The 22,605-nt window shown below is 41.4% G+C and overlaps 1 protein-coding gene across 8 annotated transcripts in view; it reads right to left on the minus strand.

The window, feature by feature from the left end:
* Positions 1-13,388, minus strand: part of CATSPERB (cation channel sperm associated auxiliary subunit beta) — a 65,793-nt gene extending 52,405 nt beyond the window's left edge. The window contains exons 1-7 of one of the 8 annotated variants that reach the window (XR_003757521.2): positions 13,242-13,388; positions 12,253-12,309; positions 11,611-11,654; positions 11,046-11,151; positions 8,781-8,872; positions 5,797-5,943; positions 2,456-2,507 (exon numbers count right to left, since the gene is read on the minus strand). Coding sequence is in view for 7 of the 8 variants with exons in the window: in XM_016226196.3 (XP_016081682.2) it covers positions 2,456-2,507; positions 5,797-5,943; positions 8,781-8,872; positions 11,046-11,151; positions 11,611-11,654; positions 12,253-12,309; positions 13,242-13,284 (541 nt within the window). In the remaining variant the exon portion in view is untranslated. Of the gene's footprint in view, positions 1-2,455; positions 2,508-5,796; positions 5,944-8,780; positions 8,873-11,045; positions 11,152-11,610; positions 11,655-12,252; positions 12,573-13,241 lie in introns of those variants that run through there. The other 7 variants (XM_016226196.3, XM_016226193.3, XM_007660514.3 and 4 more) reach the window with 7 other exon arrangements.
* Between the last annotated feature and the right edge of the window lie 9,217 nt (positions 13,389-22,605).

Raw genomic sequence — 22,605 nt, forward strand, 5'->3', positions numbered from 1 at the left:
TATGAGGAAACAAAATAAGGAATTAGGACATAATAAGTTTTTCTCATTTAATACAGAGAATGTGGTAGTGACTTTTAGACTGAAAAATACCACAAAGCCTAATTTTTCTTTACAGATATTCACCCTTCCACACATACTTTTTTTATTTAACATCTTTTTGTCATCTAAGAGTAATTGTGGTACTAGTTAAGTCCTAGGTATGTGTCAAGCACTGTGCGATACCCTGGGGCAGACACAATACATTCAGATCAGACAGCACACAGTCTAATGGGAAGGTATCTGATCCCCTTTATAAGGATGAGAAAAGAGAGTCAAAGATAAATTGAATGCTTTCAAGTTTATGCATGTTTCTGCCATTGAGGTTATAGTTATCCTATTAGTATCTATCACTCAATTAATGGTATTGAGTGCTTACTGTGTGCACACCACTGTTCTAAGTGCTAGGGAGAGTACAGTATAATAGAGTTGGTGGTCATGATAATAATAATAATAATGTTGGTATTTGTTAAGCGCTTACTATGTGCAGAGCACTTACTATATTCTATGCGCTGGGGTAGATACAAGGTAATCAAGTTGTCCCACATAAGGCTCACAGTCTTCATCCCCATTTTACAAATGAGGTAACTGAGGCACTGAGAAGTGAAGTGACTTGCCCAAAGTCACACAGCTGACAAGTGGTGGAGTGAGGATTAGAACCCATGACCTCTGACTCCCAAGCCCGAGCTCTTTCCACTGAGCCATGCTGCATGATCTTTTAAATAAATTATGGATAGGTACATAAGTGCTGTGGGACTGAGGCTGGGGTGAATATCAAGTGATTAAAGGATACAGTTAATGTTGGTATTTGTTAAGCGCTTACTATGTGCAGAGCACTGTTCTAAGCGCTGGGGTAGACACAGGGTCATCAGGTTGTCCCACGTGGGGCTCACAGTCTTAATCCCCATTTTACAGATGAGGGAACTGAGGCCCAGAGAAGTGAAGTGACTTGCCCACAGTCACACAGCCACAGCTGACAAGGGGCAGAGTGGGGATACAGTTCCAAATGAATAGGCAATGCGGGGTTTGGGGGGAAAAGGGGAAATGAAGACTCAAGTTGGGGAAGGCCTCTTGAAGGAGATGTAATTTTAATAAGGCTTTGAAGCTGGGGGTAATGGTGGTCTATCACATATGAAGGAGGAAGGAGTTCCAGGCCAAAGGGAGGATGTGGGTAAGCAGCAGCAAGATAGTCAAGATCGAGGTCCAGTGAGGTCCAGTGAATGCCTTAAAGCCAATGGTAAGGAGTTGCTGTTTGATGCAGAGGTGGATGGGCAACCACTGAAGGTTTTTTAAAGGAATGGGGAGAGGTTAAGTGAACACTTTTTTGAAAAGTGATCCAGGCAGCAAAGTGAAGTAAGGACTAGACTGGGGAGACACAGGAGAGAGGGAGTCAGCAAGGAAGCTGATGCAGTAGTCAGTAGAAGCAGTGTGGCCTATTGGTTAAAACACGGCCCTAGGAGATGGAAGGACCTGGGTTCTAATCCTGACACTGCCACTTGCCTGCTGTGTGATCTTGGGCAAGTCACTTAACTTCTCTGTGCCTCAGTTCCTTCATCTGTAAAATGGGGATTAAGATTGTGAGCCCTATGTGGGACAGAGACTGTGTCCAACTCAAATATCTTATATCTACCCCAGAGCCTGGCTCATCATAAGTGCCTAACAAATGCCATTATTAATTCTTAATTAGTTAAAACAGGATAAGTCTTTGAATCAGTGTAGTCAATTGTATTTATTGAACACTTACTGTGTGCAGAACACTATACTAAGTGTTTGGGAGAATACAATATTAGCATAACACACACATTTCTGCAGACACATTCCCTGCCCACAATGAGTCTACAATCTAGATAGGGGGAGACAGACGTCAATACAAATAAATTACATATATGTACATAAGTGCTGTGGGGCTGGGACCGGGGAAGAGCAAAGGGAGCAAGTCAGGGCAATACAGAAGAGAGTTGAACAAAAGGAAAAGAGGGCTTAGTCAGAGAAGGTCTCTTAGAAGTGATGTGTCTTCAGGAAAGGTCTGAAGCAGAGAGTAATTTTTTGCCAGACAGGAGGAGGGAGGTTTTTCCAGGCCAGAGGCAGGACATGGGTGAGAGGTCGGCAGCGAGATAGATAAGATCAAGGTACAGTGAAAAGGTTGGCATTAGAGGAGTGAAATTTGTGGGCTGGGTTGTAGTAGGAGAGTAGCAAGTTGAGATAGGAGGTGGCAAAGTGATGGACTGCTTTAAAGCCAATGGTAAGGAAATGTGAGGCTGTAGAGGAGAGAGGTCAGGGCTAGAGAGTTAGATCATCTGGGAATCATTTGTGTAGAGATGGTAGTTGAAACACTCCCATTTAATTATGAATTAGAATAAGAATTGCTATCATTGTTAACCTTTATTTAAAATGGCCATAGTGAATCAATTGCTCTTACCTGTACCTACAACTATTGTGTTTCTTGGGATTTTAATAGTCCAGGACATGTCCTTCAACAGAAAAACAATAACAGATTTTGTTATTTTATTGGGAACAAACCTGTTCTAAGCCCCCATTGCCTCATTTAGGATTATGGTCCGTCTTTCACATTTAGAGACCTGAAAGAGCCACTGATATCTTCTACTCTTCTAAGCTGGAAGCTCTATGTCAATGAATCAATTAGTCAAGTGTATTTCACCCTTCCTGTATGCAGAACACTTGGGGAGAGTACAAAATAATAGTTGGTTGACACATTCCCTGACCACAATGCGCTTACAGTCTAGAGAGGGAGACAGACATTGATATAAATAAATTACAGATATGTACCTAAGTGATGTGGAGCTCAGAGAAGGGTGAATAAAAGGAGCAAATCCAAGTGCAAGGGTGATGCAGAACGGAGTGGGAAGACGAAATGAGGGCTTAATCAGAGAAGACCTCTTGGAGGTGATGTGCCTTCAATAAGCCTTTGAAGGTGGGGAGAGTATTTGTTGAATATCAAGAGGGAGGACATTCCAGAGAGAGCCAAGACGTGGGCAAGGTATTAGTGGCAGGACAGAAAAGGTCGAGGTACAGTGAGTAAGTGGCATTAGAAGAGGACTGGATTGTAGTAGGAGAGCAGTGGGGGAGAAGGCAGGGTGAGTGCTTTAAAGCCAATAGTAAAGAGTTTCTTTTGATGCTGAGGTGCATGGGCAACCATGGGAGGTTCTTGAGGAGTGGGGAAACATGGACCGAAAGTTTCTGGAGAAAAATGATCTGGGTAGTATTGTGAAGTATGGACTGGAGTGGGGAGAGACAGGAGGCAGGGAGATCAGCAAGGAGGCTTATAGAGTAATCAAGGTGGAAGAGGATAAGTGCTTGCGCTAATGTGGTAACAGTTTGGATGGACAGGAAATGGGGGATTTTATTAATAATAATAATGATGATGGGATTTGTTAAGTGCTTATTATGTGCCAAGCACTGTTCTAAGCACTGGGGTAGATAGAAGTAGGGTTCACAGTCTTAATCCCCATTTTACAGATGAGGCAATTGAGGCACAGAGAAGTTAAGTGATTTGCTCAAAGTCATACAGCTGACAAGTGGAAGAGGCGGAATTAGAACCCACAACCTCTGACCCCCAAGCCCGTGTTCTTTCTACTAAGCCACACTTCTTGTTGTTGTGAAGGTTGAACTGACAAGATTTAGTGACAGATTGAATATGTGTGCTGAATGAGGGAGATGAGTCAAGGAGAACACCCAGGTTATGGACTTGTGAGACAGGAAGGATGGTGGTACTGTTAACAGTGAAGGGAAAATCCGGAGGACAGGATTTGGTTGGAAAGATAAGGAGTTCTGTTTTGGGACATGTTAAGTTGGAGGTGTTGGTGGGACATCCAAATAGAGATGACTTGAAGGCAGGAGGAAATGTGAAACTGCAGAGAGGGAGAGAGATCAGGGATGAAGATGTAGATTTAGGAATCAACTACATAGAGATAATACTTGAAGCCATGGGAGTGAATGAGTTCTCCAAGGGAATGAGAATAAATAGAGAATAGAAGGGGATGACCCAGGACTGAACCTTGAGGGACTCCCACAGTTAGGGGATGGGAGGCAGAGGAGGAGCTTGTGAATTAGACTGAGAATAAGCTGCTGGAGAGGTAGGAGAGCCAGGAAAGGACAGTATCAATGAAGCCAAAGTTAGATATGTTTCCAGAAGGGGTGGATGACAGTGTCAAAGGCAGATGAGAGGTGGAGGAGGATTAGGATGGAGTAGAGGCCACTGATGTGATAAGAAGGAAATCATTTGTGATCTTTGAGAGGGTGGTTTCTGTGGAGCGAAGGGGACAGAAACCAGAGTAGAGAGGGTCAAGGAGAGAACTGGAGGACAGGAATTTGAAACAGTGGGTGTAGACAACTCATTCAAGGAGTTTGGAGAGGAATAGTAGGAGACAGACGGGGCGATAAATGGAGGGAGCCATGAAGTCAAGAGAGGGGTTTTTTTTTTCAAGATGAGGGAGACGAGCATATCTGAAAGCAGTGGGGAGGAAACCATTGGAGAGAGAATGGTTGAAGATGGTGGCCAGGGAGGGAAGAAAGGAGGGGACAAGTGCTTTGATAAGGTGCTAAGGGATGGGGTTGAGTGTGCAGACGGAAGGAGTAGATTCTGAGAGAAGGTGAAAAATCTCCTTTTGAGATACTGCTTGGAATGCTAAGAGAGTTGAAGAAGGGGCAGGAGGGAAGGACCCAAGAGGGTCAGGGGAGGTTTTAGGGATATTTCACCTGGTGGATTGTCTCAATAAAGTGGAAAGGTCATTAGGGGCAAGTGGTGGGGGAAACTGGGGGGGGGGGATGGGGTTTGAGAAGGGAGTTTAATAGTTTAATGTCTGGAACAACTGGGGAGGGCAATGCGAATGGGTGTCAGTAAGGATGGAGAAATAATTTGTGGGCAGGGAATGTGTCTACCAACTCTGTTGTATTGTACTTTCCCAAGCGCTTAGTAAAGTGCTCTGTACACAATAACCGCTCAATAAATACGATGGATTTATTCAAGATTCCTCTCTAATCCCCTTTCATGCTGGAAGCAATCCTCACCTTCCCCACCTTCTGTTTATCAACCTCCATGATGTCCACTCTAAGTCTGACAAACTATAAGGGGTAAAAACGAAAACTGAAAACAAAATCCCATTACCTGCAAGCTCATTGTAAGCAGGGAATGCGTCTGTTTATTGTTATATTGTTCTCTTCCAAAAGTTCAATTCAGTGCTCAATAAATAAGCACTCAATAAATATGACTGAATAAATGAATAAAAGATAGAACCAAAAAGTATAGCAATGAGACATTACATGTTTGATGTAAATTCAATTTAAGTGATATATGAGCCAAGAAATTTTAAAATGCAAACTTCAAAATGGGAGGCAGTATGTTAGTGTATATTCAGAGGAATATCTGGCACATTGTGGGAGGTAAACAACAACTAAAGAGCAATAAAAATGGGTGTAATTCTGTAATTCTGATTCTGTAAAGATTCATAAAGAGTCATTTTCTATATCAGTGTAACTCCTGCATTAAATAGTGAGCTGATTTGAGGAGCAGTGGCATAGTCTACATTCAGAACATCATTGATAGGTGAGTATACAAGTCAAGCTTAAATATTTTCCAAGTGTTTCCTACTTGAATATATCACTTCTATTTTTTAATATCTACAAATTGAAAGCTTATAAATGCTGGCTATTAAAAGGTGTAAATGGTGGAACCAAACTATGCTAGGACAGGGTGTGGAAAGAAAGTTATTTTACATTAAAGGCAGTTATTGAAAACATTACCAGAGTCATTTTAAAGTGGAAGACACTGGAATAGGTGCTATTCACGATTCTTAGACTGGGTGCCAGTCCCACTGATGTGTACTGTCTCAAAAGCCTGTTTCTGTTCTCCTGAGTATCAACTGAGCCAATTAATTCACAGTCGACTTCCTTTGAAGAGAAAAGAAAAAAATACCCACAACATTTAATTCTGAGGGGAAAAAAGGCAATACTTATTTATCTTAAAGTAAGATAAAGAGCAAGAAGTGGAGTAAGAAGCAGAGACTTGAGAAGACTGATAAGTGCTCATTTCAGCTGTATCTCTATTTAAGAAAAGATGTGATGATATTCAGAACCCAGAAAGAATGTTAGATTAAAGCATCACAGCTCAACTACATTAGGTCTTACTATTTTGGCCCTGAAGCATGCCTAAAATTTTATTTCAAAATTAGAAGGTGCTCCTGAATTTACAAATATTATTTGATCTTAAATTGTCTAATTGCATGCAGAAATTACTAGTGATTATACATTTGAAGTGAGATTCAACCGGAAAGAAGCGGGAAATATTAAAAATATGGTTTGCATTTAAAACTACTGGGCACATTGTTAAAGTTCCTACCCCCCTACAGAAATAAGGTAAATAATAATAATAATAATGGCATTTGTTAAGCACTTACTATGTACAAAGCACTGTTCTAAGCACTGGGGGGGATACAAGGCGATCAGGTTGTCCCAGGTGGAGCTCACAGCTTTAATCCCCATTTTACAGATGAGGTAACTGAGGCACAGAGAAGTTAAGTTACTTGCCCAAAGTCACACAGCTGACAAGAGGCTGAACCGGGATTGAACCCGTGACCTCTGACTCCCAAGACGGTGCTCTGAGCACTGAGCCACGCTGCTTCCCTAGCTCAAGGTAGTTGAGCTATGAATGCTCTGGTAACAACTACTACATGCTAGCTTTCAGTGTTAAATTTAAACATCTTCAACAAAATAGCACTTTAGTGATTTCCCCCTCTTTCCTTCTCTTCTTTTTATTTATTTGACAAAGATCTATAACTGATAATAAGAATCAAATTGTGACTGAATCCTAGATTCAATTGATGCTTTACAAGTACAAATCTGAACCAATATTTTGAATTTTGTGGTGGTAGTATACAAGTTTCAATTATTAAAATTAATAACACTTTGTTGTTGCATACTAGCAAAACTCCCTTATGCACTTGACTATGAAAATCTCTTTTTAAAGATTAGATAAAGTGAGATTTCCCAAATGACAGCAGTTTACAGCTCAAATCAGGGAAACTTTCAGTAAACACTTTTTGAGTGACCTACGATCTGATCTTTTATTCTGAATGACCCAGGGTGTGTCTAACCTATCTCCATAAAAATAAGATAAACATCCTAATTTGAAAGCAATTGCAGCCATGACTCGACTCCAAGTGACCTATTTCTTCCCTTTAATAATTATGGTACTTGTTAAGTGTTTACTCTGCCAAGCTCTGAACTAAGTGCTGGGGTAGATAGAAGATAATCAGGCTGGACACAGTCCCTGTCCCACATGGGGTTCACAATTTAAGTAGGAAAGAGTACGATTTAATTCCTATTTTGTAGATGAGGAACTGAGGCACAGAGAAGTTAAGTGACTTCTTAACACAGCAGGCAAGTGGCAGATCAATCAATCAATAATTTATTGGGCACTTACTGTACGCAGAGCACCGTACTAAACTCTTGGAAGAGTACACTAGAACAATATAACAGAGTGGGTAGATACGATCTTTGACCACAGTGAGCTTACCATCTAGAAAGGGAGACAGACATTGCTATAAATAAACAAATTACAGATATGTACATAAGTGCTGAGGGAGGGGTGAATAAAGGGTGAAAATCCAAGTGCTAGGGTGACACAGAAGGAAGTGAAAGGAGAGGAAATGAGGGCGTAGTCAGAGAAGACCTCTTGGAGGAGATGAGCCTTCAATAAGGCTTTGAAGGTGGGTAGAACCAGGACTGAAAAAACCCAGGTCCTCTGACTCTAAGGCCCATGGACTAGGTCATGCTGCTTCCCTTAATAATGTTGGTATTTGTTAAGCGCTTACTATGTGCAGAGCACTGTTCTAAGCGCTGGGGTAAACACAGGGGAATCAGGTTGTCCCACGTTCCCTTCTCTTCCTCACTAAAGTACAGAATCTAGGCAGCATTGTATTTAATAATAATAATAATGGTGGCATTTGTTAAGCACTTACTATGTGCAAAGCACTGTTCTAAACGCTGGGGGGATACAAGGTAATCCGGTTGTCCCACGTGGGGCTCACAGTTTTAATCCCCATTTTACAGATGAGGTAACCGAGGCACAGAGAAGTTAAGTGACTTGCCCAAAGTCTCACAGCTGGCAAGTGGCAGAGCTGGGGCTAGAACCCATGACCTCTGACTCCTAAGCCTGGGCTCTTTCTACTGAACCACGCTGCTTCTCTTAGAAATTTAGAAATTCAGAACACATTAGACTGAGGCTTTCAGGATAATTCAGCAACCCCTTTCTCCCCCTAGGCAGTACTGGATTAGGACAATGCTTCCAGAAATTTTTGGGTTGAGGCACACTTCACACAAGATGAAGCATCTGTAGGCATACCACCACCACCTCCATCACTACTACCACCACCATTTGTCAGAGCCCGTGGGAATGGAAAGTGGAGGTGCTCACAGACTACATGTCCTGTGAGGGTGCAGCAAGATTCCTGCTTCAGGGAGCTGTTGTCTGATTTCCCTGCAGATGCATGGATTCACTCGAGCTTGGAAGCCTATCCACCCATTTGGTAGGACAACCAAAGATGGCATCACCCTGAAAATCTTGGGGTACCTCTGGAAATTTCCCATGGCACATTAAAGCCCTGTGGCACACTTGGTGAAAAGCACTAGACTAAAAGACAATGTCACTGATTACATACACTAGATGGGTGAAGATTAGTAGATTAGTGAAGATTAGTGAAGATTAGTATTTTACAACTTGTACTTACCAAGGGTCCTGCTCCAAGATACAATTTAATCATTTCATTCCTTTTCCATATTAAATGTTTTGAAGTGCAGGAAAAAGATGATGAACGTGTGACTAATTGGGACAACAAATACGGTTTAGGTTACTGACATGTTTTGTAATGATTTTCATTAAGGGCGAAATTCCTTTTTTTATGGTATGAGTTAAGTGCTTACTATGTGCCAGGGCTGGGGTAGATATATGCTTATCAGGTTGGGCACAGTCCCTGTGGGGCTTGTAGTCCTGTTCCCCATTTTACAGGCCCAGGTAACTGAGGCCCAGAGAAGTTAAGTGACTTGCCTGAGGTCATGCAGCCGACAAATGGCAGAGCAGGAATTGGAACTCGGGTCCTCTGACTCCCAGCTCGTGCTCTATCCACAGGGCCATGCTGCTTCCCTGCTTGCCTTTTAGCAGGAAAACATTTTGCTTCCCTCCTTGCCTTTTAACAGGAAAACATTATAAAGCACACCAATCCGGGAATTACTGTGTCCTCATGTATTTCAATTCATTTTCACCAAATTAAAACTGAATCTTACATTTCTAAAATAAAAACGGGGCTAAGGAAACAATTTATCAGAGGAAGGGGACATTTTTGAAATGGTAAAAACACTACATCAAAAAGAATCACCTAATCCAAAGGGAGTTCCCTACTGACTCTTGTGGTGGTCACTGCAGTGGAGTGGCAAGTGAGTATCAATGGTCCCCCACCCTGCAGGTGGTTAGTTTCATTCTGGGCTAGTTATGGGTGTGTGAGTCCACATCCTTTGGGTGTAATCAGGACTAGTTTTGGGAGGGCAGTCCTTGTTCTGGAGAAGCCCCGGAGACCCAGTCAGTTTCAAGGAAGCAGTATGATCTGAGTCAGAGGACCTGGGTTCTAATCCCAGCTCTACCACTTGTCTGTTGTGTGACCTTGAGTGAGTCACCTAACATCTTGTGATTCGATACCTGTTCTCCCTTCTACTTAGACTGTGAGCCTCATGTGGGACCTAAATGTCTCCTATTAACCCCAAAACTTATTACATTGCTTGGCACAAAGTAAGCACTTAACAAATACCACAATTAGTCTTCTCCATTTTACACTAAACCAGATGCCAGGGTCTGTCCTGAGGTGAACTGAACCCACTAAGGCAATCTCAGAATTGACCCAACTTCCCAGAGAAGCGCAGTTCAGGGATGACAAGAGGTGGGGCTGGGCCACTTAGTGCTGCCTCAGTTTAGACGCCCATCCTTGGACCCAAATCAACTGCAAGAGTCTGCCTGGATTCCATGGGTTGGGATAGTTCCCTTTTACAATGGGCCAATCCATTTTACTAAACTTTCAGTGAAAGAAGTTTATCTTCATCACTATGATTAAGTGCTGGCTATATGAGACAGCAACCACTTCTGGAAGCACCAAGGAGATTTGTATTAAATGTAACTATACAAGTTTAAATATGCCTAGTAAATGCAATATTATACAACCAGAAGAGACAAAGAGGATGTCTTCATAATGCAAAAAATTTCACAGGAGATGCACCAAACAGAAACAGCTTACCATTCGTTTTAAGGCACTCAATTACCTCCCCACTCTTATCTCACTTCACTGATCTACTACAACTTAATTGTTCCTCTAATGCAAACCTCCTCACTGAACCTCAGTCTCCTCTGTTGGCCATGTCTTCCCTCTAGCCTGGAACTCCTCCCCTTCACATCTAGATGTCTGTTTCCCCTCTCTAAACTGTAAACTTATTTTGGTTGGGGAACATTTCTACTAACTCTGTTTTACTGTATTCTCCCAAGCACTTAGTACAGTGCTCTGCACACAATAAACGCTCAATAAATACCACTGACATTGACTGAGACCACCACTTTCCCCACCTTCAGAGCCCTCTGAAAATCCTACCACCTCCAAGAGGCTGTCCCCACTGAACCCTCATTTCACTTATTGTTCGGATGTCTCTTGCAGATCTGACCATAGGGGTCAGGGCAGGGAGGAATTCACTCTGTATACACATAACTAAGGCATAAATTCAGATGTTCCCATTTTTAAGCAGACAAATGGGTTGGGAGTGAGATGTGATGATGTAACCAGAAAAATAAGAAGAAAAGGAAAAAAAAAATGAAAGGAAACTGTTTTGAGGGTAGTTTAAAGGAGGGCTGTCAAATGAGAACTTCCAAGAATAAATTAGAAATATGTATGTGTGCACGTGCAGACACACACACACACATACATACATACGTATATGAAGAAAGGGTGGTTACAACTTACCTTGAACATTATACGTTAATCCCATTAAACAATCAGGTAGTGTCAGAAGTACTCCAACTGTCACAAATAAAAAGAGTAACTCCATCTGCTTGATCAAAGGAGAATGCTGTTAAAGCATAGACTTCCAATTTGCATCTCTATTCGCTGCTTTACTTTCAAAATAGCCCTAGCAGTGCCAAGGAGAGAAGCACAAGCATGAAGGTAGGAGCACAGGGGGAAGGGGCAAAGGACTTGGTAGGGCCAGTGGGGAATACCTGCCCTCTTACTGTTGCCCTAGAAGAACCTTGAGCTAGCCCCGTAGATAAATCTCCTCTCAGAAGATAACTGAAGAATGGTCTTCCATAAGGTCAAAGATATATCTCCCAATTTTACTATTTAAATACTATTTCCCCCAGTCTTGCAAAGTGCTACTTTGTAAACTAGAAAACCATGAGTCCTTTTTGCTTAATATCAAACATTGCATCAGTTCTTTATCAGTTGATTCAGTTTATTCATGATTCATTTTACCTCAGTTATTTCTCTCAAACTCAATCATTAGTCCATGAATAGACTGAGATGTCCTTACCTCCACGCCCAGGATGCAAACAATAAACAGGCTTGGTGTGAGTGCTGAAAGACAGAAAAATGAGAAATTTGCTCTCATCCAATGTCCTAAAATCAGGGCAGAGTGTCTCTGATAATCTTGGCTAGTCAGAAACTATCATTCTAGATAAGGCATGTATTAAAGATTCACTGTGTTGCTTAATCAAGAATAGACACACACTACATTAGTGATAAAGCAAGGTGCAGAAGAAGGCAGGACTTTCTCTGCAGTGTTGGCAGAAACACTGTAATCTCTCCAGTGATAAAACAGGGATGAAAAGGTGTGTAATCATGTTTACAAATGACCCGAGACATCCCAGAATTTAGAATTTAAATGAAAATTTAAAGTAATTAAACATAAGAAGCAGCGTGGCTTAGTGGAAAGAGCACGGGCTTGAGAGTCAGAGGTCATGGGTTCTAATCCCAGCCCTGCCACTTAGCTGTGTGACTCTGGGCAAGTCACTTAACTTCTCTGTGCCTCAGTGACCTCATCTGCAAAATGGGCATTAAGTCTGTGAGCCCTATGAGAGACAACCTGATGACCTTGCATTTACCCCAGGGCTTAGAACAGTGCTTGGCACATAGTAAGAATTATTATTATATATTCCAATATATAGCATTTTACCTGTTAATCTTCGGCAGAAGCAATTTTCTAAGGACTTTTCCCTTTTTTCGGGAATCTCTGGAAGAGGGAACAGCCCCCAAATTTTAATTTTCTCATTATTCAGAAAAACGATGATAAATTATGATATTCTAAATTAAATTTAGCATCCCTCCAAAAATTCTTGGTAATTCTTACTTTTTAGATTTCCTTTTATGATTTTCCAGGCTTTTACCATGTGAAATGAGTGCGCGGTAGGGGGAGAGGGGAGGAGTTAAACCCTTTCATATCTATATTTTACTGGTCCAACTGCCTGCTTTCAAAGCAGCCACTAGGCTACTCTCTAGCTCTAGATGTGTTTGAAGGTTCCAAAAATCTGCAGTTAACGTTTCCAACTGCTTCCTCCAGAGAGCACTCTTCTGTCACTTTTTCATCTAGTTATCACCTGGATTATCAGAAAGAATTACTTTCCCTTCAAACCCATCAAATTAGGGAACCATTTGGGCAAATCTGAAGAGACCTCTGAGAAAGTCAGTCAAACAGGGAAATGTCTTAAGTTAGTCAATCAGTGGTATATACTGAAGCGCTTACTATATGAAGAGCAACCTGATTTGCTTGTATCCATCCCAGTGCTTACTGCACTGCCTGGCATTTAGGAAGCGCTTAATACCACAGTTATTATTATTAAGCATTTGGGAAAGTACACTACAAGAGTTAGCAGACATGTTCCACTTACCAAAACAAGTTTACAGCTTCCAGAGTACCAGGTTATTTACACCTTACCACAGTCATTTATTAATAAGGTAATCGTCTCAAATTATATGAGTCGAACAGTTAACAAAGAACCCATGAATATCCAGAAATATAGGAGACTCCTATCTTCTAGACACATTAAGAAATCTGCAGTATTAGAAAGTCTCATTATTGGTAGCTGAGCCATTTTTCCCAGTCAATAATCTGCAAAACATATCTTCTTAACCTCTAAGGGCCTGACAGAGACAACAAAAAATTACCTTCAGCTCGACCAACTCCAATACCTGCACCCCAGCCTCTCATTCTCCTTCCCTCTCTCTTCTAAACAAGGCTTTCTCTTCCTCCTCGAGTATTAACAGTTGGCTACTCTGCTTAGATGTTTGGGATCAATCTAATTTTTGCAAGATCCTGGAAGGGAAACAACCCTCCTTCAGATCAGTAAAAAAAAGATCTCATTTTAGGAGGAAAATTAGCTCCTCCCACTGCTGATAATCATGGCTCTATAAGATCTATTTTGATAAAGTATGTGCTAGAAAACAGGGTTCCCCGTGAAGCAATGACGATCCATGGGGCTTTCAAGGCACGTTATTTCTGATGGTTTCTGTCGTCTGAAAGTTAACTTGGGTAGAGCTGTTTGGTTATTTTCCTGTGATAAGCCACGGTGTGGCAGTAGATTCCAACAGTGTTCATTAAAACCCTGGCTCATAGTTTCAACTAAATTACATTTGGGTCTGAGGGTGGGAGAGAAGGGTAGAAAGAAATTTGCCCTCTGAATTTTCAACATTAGCCAGCAGCAGGAATATTGATGTGATAATTCCATCTTAATATCAGTGAAATTGAATGCTACTTTTTCCAAATTTGTAATGAGTTTCTTCTAAAATAATAATCCTCATTTTCACTCTTTATTCTCCCCTCCCTAGGCCCCACAGCACATAAGTGCATATCCATAATTGATTTATTTATATTAAAGTCTGTCCTCCCTTTTCTCCCCCAGCCCAGATTATAAAGTCGTTGTGAGCAGAGATGCAGCTCTGTTGTATTGTACTCTTCCAAGAACTTAGTGCCATGCTCTGCAGGCAGTAAGCACTCAATAAATGACCGGTTGTAGGAGTATATTTTTTCCCAGTATTTAGGACCCTATAAAAAAGAGATCAACAAATGCAAAACATATTGATAAAAATAAACTGTTAAATTTTCTGTCATTTCAGAGACAAGTTTAGAGAATATTCCACCTAAAAACAACGCTATGCTTTTTCCTTTTCAAACCTTACATGGAATAGGTATTCATCAAAAACTCAGATTTGAGAAAATGTTCCACATACAAGGGATCGAGGTAGGAACAGGATGAGTGAAAACTCAAAATGGTTTTGATGATTTGAAGAGGCTTGAACAAAAGGGATCAGGGCAATATAGTATCTGTAAGAAAGTACTGCAAACTGAAACTGAGCTAAAAAAAGGCCACGAGCAGAGGTTCTGTCTCCCTGCAATAGACTGTAAGATCCTTGAAGACAAGGTTCATATTAACCAACTCTATAGGTCCAGGAGGCATTCTCTTACTTGCAGACTGGGACTCAAACCCAGATCTCCTGATTTCCAGAGCTCCTACCAGGGTTTAAACAGCACAAATACAAAAGCTCTCCCCACCTGGCATATCAGATCTCTTCATCCCCCTAAAGCCTATTTCCAACTGTACCTCACTCTCACCTCTCATTCCTCCAACCTTTTTGCTCACACTATTTCTTTTAAATGGTATTTGTTAAGCACTTATTATGTGCCAGACACTGTACAGAGCACTAGGGTAGATACAAGATAATCAGATTGGTCACAGTCCATGTCCCATATAGGACTCACAGTTTTAATCCCCATTTTACAGATGAGATAGCTGAGGCACAGAGAAGTTTAGAGATCTGCCCAAGGACACAGCAGAAAAGTGACAGAGCAGAAATTAGAATCCAGGTATTTTGACTCCCAGGCCCATGCTCTTTCCACTTAGGCCATACTTCTCAAAGCATCACCAAGATGGAAACTCCCTACCACAATCTCATCCCACCATAAGTCCCACAGCATTTATGTACATATCTATAAATTATATATTATAAATTATTTATATTCATGGCCATCTCCCCCTTTAGACTCTAAACTTGTTGTGGGCAGGGAATATGTCTACCAACACTGTTGCATTATACTCTCCCAAGTGCTTAGTACAGTGCTCTGCACAGAGTTAGTGCTCCATAAATACAATTCCTCAAATATTTACGCAGCTCTACTCATCTCAACTCATTTACTCTACCAAATCACAGCTCTCCCCATCTTAATGTCTTCCTAAAATCCTTTATCCTCTGGGAAACTTTCTCCAACTAATTCACTGCACCCTTGTGCATCATCTCAACAGCCGCCGATCTTAGCACTTATAAATTTATACAGGTATATTCTATTTTTAATTATTCATTTATTTCACTCTATTATGCTTTTGCTCTCCCTGCTATACTGCTGTTCTTCCTCCTGCTTTCACTATTTGTAAATAATTTTTCTCTATCTCCCCAATTAGACTGTAACTCCTTATAAACTTCTAGAGGGCAGGGAACATGCTATCTAGCTTCTTTTACACTCTCCCAAAAGCTTACTTAAATAGTACTTTGTACTCCACAGGCAGAAACACTCAGTTCTTACCAATGATGGATTGATTTCCTGACAGAAATGGCTCTAGGGCTACTGAACATAAATTGTTAATGTTGCATGTTGTTAAAAAGAGCAAGCTGGAACTAAAAATGTTTAGGAATTCCACGGTGATACTGCTGTGGCCTCTATTCAGGAAAAATTAATGAAGGTGATAAAAATGTTGAAAGAGAGGACCTCACAGGATAGGCAATTGGGATTGTTTAGCCTGAAGAAGAGGTAGCTAAGAGGTGCTTTAATACCAATCATATATGAAATGAGCTTCAATCATGGTTAGGCATTTGGTTAGACATTCAGAATTTCCTGAGAGCAAGAACAAGGAAAGTCCAAGTTAGAAATGTCCCTATCACACATAGCTGGGGATCAACCCAGTTTGGATACATTTTGAGTGCCATAAAATTCACTCCTTCCCCCTCCTTAATAATCCACTTGTGTTTTGCCTGAGAACCATTTCATTTTCCATTTCAAGGAAGGACAAAGTATTGAATCAAATCCTGGGTAGATTGGAAGGCAAATGTGTTCTCTCTACCTCCAAAAAGATGGCAAAAAAAATGCAAGAAGTGTTGAACAAAGCTGGAGGTAAAACCAAAGAGATTCTTCTTATTTTGATTCCAATTAATAATGCCAACAGAAACTGCAGCAAAAATTACATATTAACAAAACAGCTGTTTTCATTTTATATTACTTGTCACTGTTCCATATAAGGGCAAAGGCATGATCCAGTGGAGCCTTCTAGCCACTGTAAAATAACTAAACCCAAACACAATGTTTAAATCTTATTGGAGAACCGCCAGTACAAGCAATTTGGGGGTCTAGAGAGTCTCCTAGAAAAGTGGCTAATATGCAACTGGACTTGAAGAACATGGGCTTGGGAGTCAGAGGTCATGTCATGGGTTCTAATCTCAGCTCTGCCACTTGTCTGCTGGGTAACCTTGGGCAAGTCACTTCACTTCTCTGGGCCTCAGTTACTTCACCTATTAAATGGGGATTAAGACTGTGAGCCCCACGTGGGACAATCTGATTACCTTGTATCTACCCCAGTGCTTAGAACAGTGCTTGGCACTCAGTAAGTGCTTAACAAATACCATAATTATTATTATAATTATGTTAGCAACAGTACCTATTCCAAAATCCCTAATATAAGAGTGAGGAGCAGGAAGGGTTAGCACTCTTATTCTTGGAGACATGTATTGGCATGCCCTGGGACCACACGTGAGAGGAGGTTTGTGTTACCTAGCCTAGATGCTGATTAGCTCTTTGCATGTCAAAATCTCCTGTGCCCAAGTTCATTCATTCAGTCGTATTTATTGAGTACCTACTGTGTGCAAAGTATTGTTCACAAGGGTCTCTGCCTCCCCTACTTCGCTTCTGCTGCTGCTTCAACAGAAGAGATCTTGGGATCAGGGGCGAATTAAACCAAGGGCGTTAGGGATTGCAACCTAATGATAATAATGATGGTATTGATTAAGCACTTACTATGTGTCAAGCACTGTTCTAAGCACTGGGCTATTCATTCATTCAATAGTATTTATTGAGCACTTACTTTGTGCAGAGCACTGCACTAAGCACTTGGAATGTAGAATTTGGCAACAGATAGGGACAATCCCTGCCCAGTGATGGGCTCACAGTCCAGTTGTTCCACATGGGGCTCACAGTCTTAACCCCCATTTTACAGATGAGGTAACTGAGGCACAGTGAAGTGGCCCAAAGACACACAGCTGATAAGTGGTAGAGCAGGAATTAGAAACTATGACCACTGACTCCAAAGCCCGGGCTCTTTCCACTAAACCACATTACCCCTCCCAGCTCACCCTTCTCAGAAGACCCTGGGCTCAGCTTCAGGTCATCAGGAATAGACCTGCAAAGAGAGAAGCAGGGGATCATCCTACCATCTATGCACTCCACCGCTTCCTCCCTCCAACATCTTAGCTGCAAAAAAAGGCTCAGCTGGTGGGGTCTGCTGGGAGCCAACCTGGGTAGAGCCACCCCAATGATGACGTCAGGAAGATCCCAGACAGCCCTCAGTCACTGACCAATCTAATGGCTGGGAATTTGCTGATGCTAATAGGCAGGGGATGTACAAATATTCATGTCAGAAATGCTCTGGTCAAGGAGAGGCAAACAAATAGCTGACAAAGAAGCACAGGGGTGCCAGCTTGGGGATGGCTGGGAGGCTCCTTTGTACAGTGCACAGTGGGACAGAATGAGAAGGCGCCTGAAATGTAATTTAACAATCCTCTAGACTGTAAGCTTATCATAGGCAGGGAATGTGTCAGTTATATTGTTATATTGCACTCTCCCAAGTGCTTAGTACAGTGCTCTTCAAACAGTAAGTGTTCAATAAATAGAATTAAATGAAAGTGAACATGTTGATTTTGGGATTACTGGGATGGGATTCTGAGGGGATTTCACAGTATCCACTCTGAAAAACATTGTGTCTACATGGCCCAATAACCACTAATGCTGACTTGGCACTGAACATTTACGCCATGTAAATTTAGGGCCAAAGAGGAATTTTATACAGGAAAATTCTTTGCCTCCCTCCAAAATATATCCATGGCTTTCCCAAACACTACCCTCTCTTTGGTTTTCAATAAGAAAGGAAAAAAAAATGGCAATAATGGGGTTGGACAGAGGCAATATGGAAAAGAGATAAAGAAGTGAAATAGGAACATATTGGGTCAATTTCTCCCCTAGGCTCACAGCCGTGATGAACTTCTAATCACGGGTGAATTTGAGTCATGTAAGAGGAATCAGTTCTCTACCCAGCTGTTGTGGGTTACTTTAGACATGAGAACTGGGTGTAGAAAATGCAACCTTCTCCTCCGAAGGAATATAAATTTGGTGTACTTTATACACATAAATACATACACAATTCATATAAGTATTTTATAAACTATGAAAACTATGAATACCATTTTATTGAGCCTCAGAATCCAGAATACAGAAAGCTTTAAACTTTGTCATTAAAAATTTATCCACAAGCAGAGGATGAGTTAAGAAACAGCATAGCCTAGTAGAGAGAGCACCGGCCTGGGAGTCAGAAGGACCTGGGTTTAACCCTGGCTCTGCCACTTGTCTGCTGTGTGACCTTGGATAAGTTATCTAACTTCTCTGTGCCTCAGTTACCTCATTTGTAAAATGGAAATTAAGGATGTGAGCCCTATGTGGAACATGCACAGTGTCCAAACTTGTATCTACCTCAGTGCTTATTACAGTGTCTGGCATAGAGTAAGAGGTTAACAAATACCACATGAAAAAGTGAAAGAACTTTGGCGGAGGCTGGGATAGGAGGGGAGTGGAGGCAAGGAAAGGAGCTAGGAAATTTTGGTTTTAACTTCTTGCATAGCCCTAAGCATTAAAAGAATGCAACTTTTAGGGTAAAGTGTTTTGGTACATGCAAGTGTTTACTTACAAATGTTTTCATGCTTTCTGTGCATACAAAAGACCTAGCCTAGTTTATTTAATTCCCCTTCCTCACATTCTCAAAAGTGCAGTGAGGTGGAAGTCAATGAAATTGATAATAAATTTCTGTGAAGGCTAAGTACATAATAAAAAGTGTTTTAGGAGCAACAGGGGAGGAAGTAACTAGAAAATTCTTTCCACTGTAACTGCAATTTTCCACCTTCAAAAAGAAAATCTAATGCTGGAGGGTTGTTTTACAGTCATGGACAAGGACCCAGATAAATTCGCTTGTAATAAACAACAAACATCAAGGAACAGTGGAATCTACTGTCTTTGAAGTTAGGTAAAAAATGGAGATGGTAGGAGTTCCTTCAGTTCACTCCCTTTCGTATATTGGGGCGAGAAAGAGGAAAGAAAGAGAGAAGGAAGAAATGGGAGAGATTATCTACAGGATGAAAACTTCTCTGCTCACACAGCATGTGAAAGTCATCCAGATATGAAGTTGACTTTTAATTTTTTGTAAAAGAAATGACATTTTATTTAAACATCTCAAAGAGTTGGATTAGCTGGGGTATAGGATCTTTGATAATAGGACAGCTTGATCCTGATTTTGCCTTGATTGGAGACAAAGAGATGGACTAGATGACCTCATGCAATCCCTTCCAGGCCTATGATTCTATAGAACAGAACAATGCCCTATTGGGCTTTGAATGGAATCTGATTCCTTGTGATTATATAACACAGTGACTCTAGCCAAAAGGATCTACCCTGAAGGAAAAACAGGACCAGATAGCTTGCCAACCTGCCATGAAGTGTAGGGGTGAGGGAGGACACTCTCCAGATTTGGGGAGTTTGGATTGGTCACGAGTAGGTGATACAACAGAAGTAGCATGGACTTGGGAGTCCTAATCCCTGCTCCATCACTTGTCTGCTATGTGACCTTGGGCAAGTCACTTTCCTTCTCTGTGCCTCAGTGACCTCATCTATAAAATGGGGATTGAGACTGTGAGCCCCACGTGGGACAGGGACTGTGTCCAACCCGACTTGCTTGTATCCATCCCAGCGCTTAGTACAGTGCCTGGCACATTGTAAGTGCTTAACAAATACCATTATTGTTATTATTATTATAACCTAGAGATTTCAGTTGAGTATATGGTGACTGAAAGGATTCTGGCTGCTTCCTCTGGTCTTCATCCCTCTCCTACAAATAGTACTATTTGCAGGAAAAGAGGAGTTCTGTAAATCACAGAATCATAGCTTATCAGCATCTGCAGCTAGGTCCCTTGGCACTTAAAGTTCAAAGGACAACAGGTCAGAGCTATCCTGTGTGACAAAATGAATAAATGGCAACTGATGGATTTATGGCAGTTTTTTGTTGAAATTGACAAAGGTGGTTTAAATCTGCAGTACCTGTGCATAAGGATCCGGGATTATTCACGGGCCAGGTGCTAGAATGACGCCACAGCCAACATTTCGTTTCACATTTCCGTTGACCAAATCCCTTCACACCCTCCTTAAACAAAGAGCTGGCAGGAAACCACTGCATATTGCACAACTAGTCAATATCACATATTGTTCGAAGTACTAAGCCCTCCCAACAGAAAACTCCTGGTACAAAAGGGCTTCCGTGTTCTCCCTATGAACTTGGGCAGCTGCTCTGAGCCAGGGATACTGGAGTGGCAGCAGGTAGATTTCAGTTTCGATAAATAAATGTTGGGATTTTTTTTTTAAGGAGTTAAGAACATTTTATAACATGGTTGAAGAGGCCTTAGGGGACAAAAATAAGCACAGTTTGTTCAGATTGAACATCCGAACAAGAATTCTACATTTTTTACTTTGGACAGAAAACTGGTAGCTAGGTCAGGCCAGAGCAGTACTAGAGAGCTAGAGCCCAGGGCTATAGATAGCAAGGAACCTGAACATGTTTCAGGGAACACTCTGCTCATCAACTAGCCATTGGGTGTTGTGGGTAGCGGGGTGGGGCAAGGAGGATTAGGGGAAGGCCTCTTACCACTTTATGGAGAGTGTGGTCAACAGTGTGTGGCCTTGCTGTCATGATTTTTGTCAACTGACAGTCCAATATATGTCTGAAGATCATCCTGGAAAGTCTTCAACGCCCCAACTCTATGGCCCCAGATACTCAGCTAATGTCAAATAGCATGAATAATAATAATAATAATTGTGTTATTGGTTAGGTGCTTACTCTGTGCCAGGCATCTACTAAGCGCTGGGGAAGATACAAGATAATTTGGTAGGACAGAGCCCCTGTCCCACAGAGGGCTCACAATCTTAATCCACATTTCACAGATGAGGAAACTGAGGCACAGAGAAGTTAAGTGACTTGCCTAAGGTCACACAGCAGTGACTCCCAGGCCCAGGGTCTTTCCATTAGGCCATGCTAGATTAACTCAACTAGATTGTAAGCTTCTAGAGCGCAGGAGTTGTGTCTACCAGTAATAATAATAAAATAATAATAATTGTGGTATTTGTTAAGCACTTACTGTGCACCAAGAACTGTACTAAGCACTGGAGTAGATACAAGATAAATCAGGTCAGATACAGTCCCTGTCCCTTACTGGGCTCACAGCCTAAGTAGGAGGGAGAGCAAGTGTTTAATCACCATTTTTCAGATGAGGAAACTGAGAAATAGAGAAGTTAAGTGACTCACCCAAAGTTGCCCAGCAGGTAAGTGGCAGAGCCAGGATTGATTAGAACTCAGGTCCTCTGACTCCCAGCTTGTGCTCTTTGTACTAGGTCACATTGCTTATCAACTGTATTTTATTGTACTCTTCCAAGCACTAAGCACAGTGCTCTGCACAAAGTATAGGCTCAATAAATACCACTGATTGATTGATATCAATGCAAATATCTAGTCCTGAACCAGATCCCTGCCAATATAAAGGCTAGGTTTTCACAGTAAATTGAAGAAAACTGAGGCACTCAGGTCCTGAAATTTTCCAGTGATTTCAAGAACGTACAGGACACTTTGGACCCTTACTGACAGAATGATTAAGTTGTAATTCTGAGACTGATCCTACTTGAATGTTTGCTCAGATGAGTAAACACAATAGGCTCTGTGAGTAAAGCTCTTCAACATCCTGTGAAGTGAAATTGCTTCAGAGCCTCAAGACTGAGCAACTTGCCAGATGGGGTGGAATGGTTTGCTGGTTTCCTAACTGAGGTTATTCATTTCATGTGGGCAAAGATCCATTCACCCTGGCTAACATCAGAATCACAGACTCTTGAAGCATCCAGTACAGTACGTTCCATAAATACTTGCTGAAAGTGAGGAAAACCTCTCTCTCATTATCTTTCATTTGTACTGCAGCATACAGAAGAGGAGAAAATGGAACTTTTTCATACAGGAATCTACAGAAATAGAGAGGTTGGTTTGGTATGAGAATATTGCCATAACTTAGAATAAAGGCACTTAGAATAAAGGCACATTTATTTATCAGGCTCTGTTTTGATGTCTCCAAACAGAGATGGTCATTTTGTTATACTTCTGCACAGCCTGGATTTCACAAAGGAGGTGGGGATTCT

Source organism: Ornithorhynchus anatinus, chromosome 1 (assembly GCF_004115215.2).
Source record: "Ornithorhynchus anatinus isolate Pmale09 chromosome 1, mOrnAna1.pri.v4, whole genome shotgun sequence".
NCBI classification, from domain to species: domain Eukaryota; kingdom Metazoa; phylum Chordata; class Mammalia; order Monotremata; family Ornithorhynchidae; genus Ornithorhynchus; species Ornithorhynchus anatinus.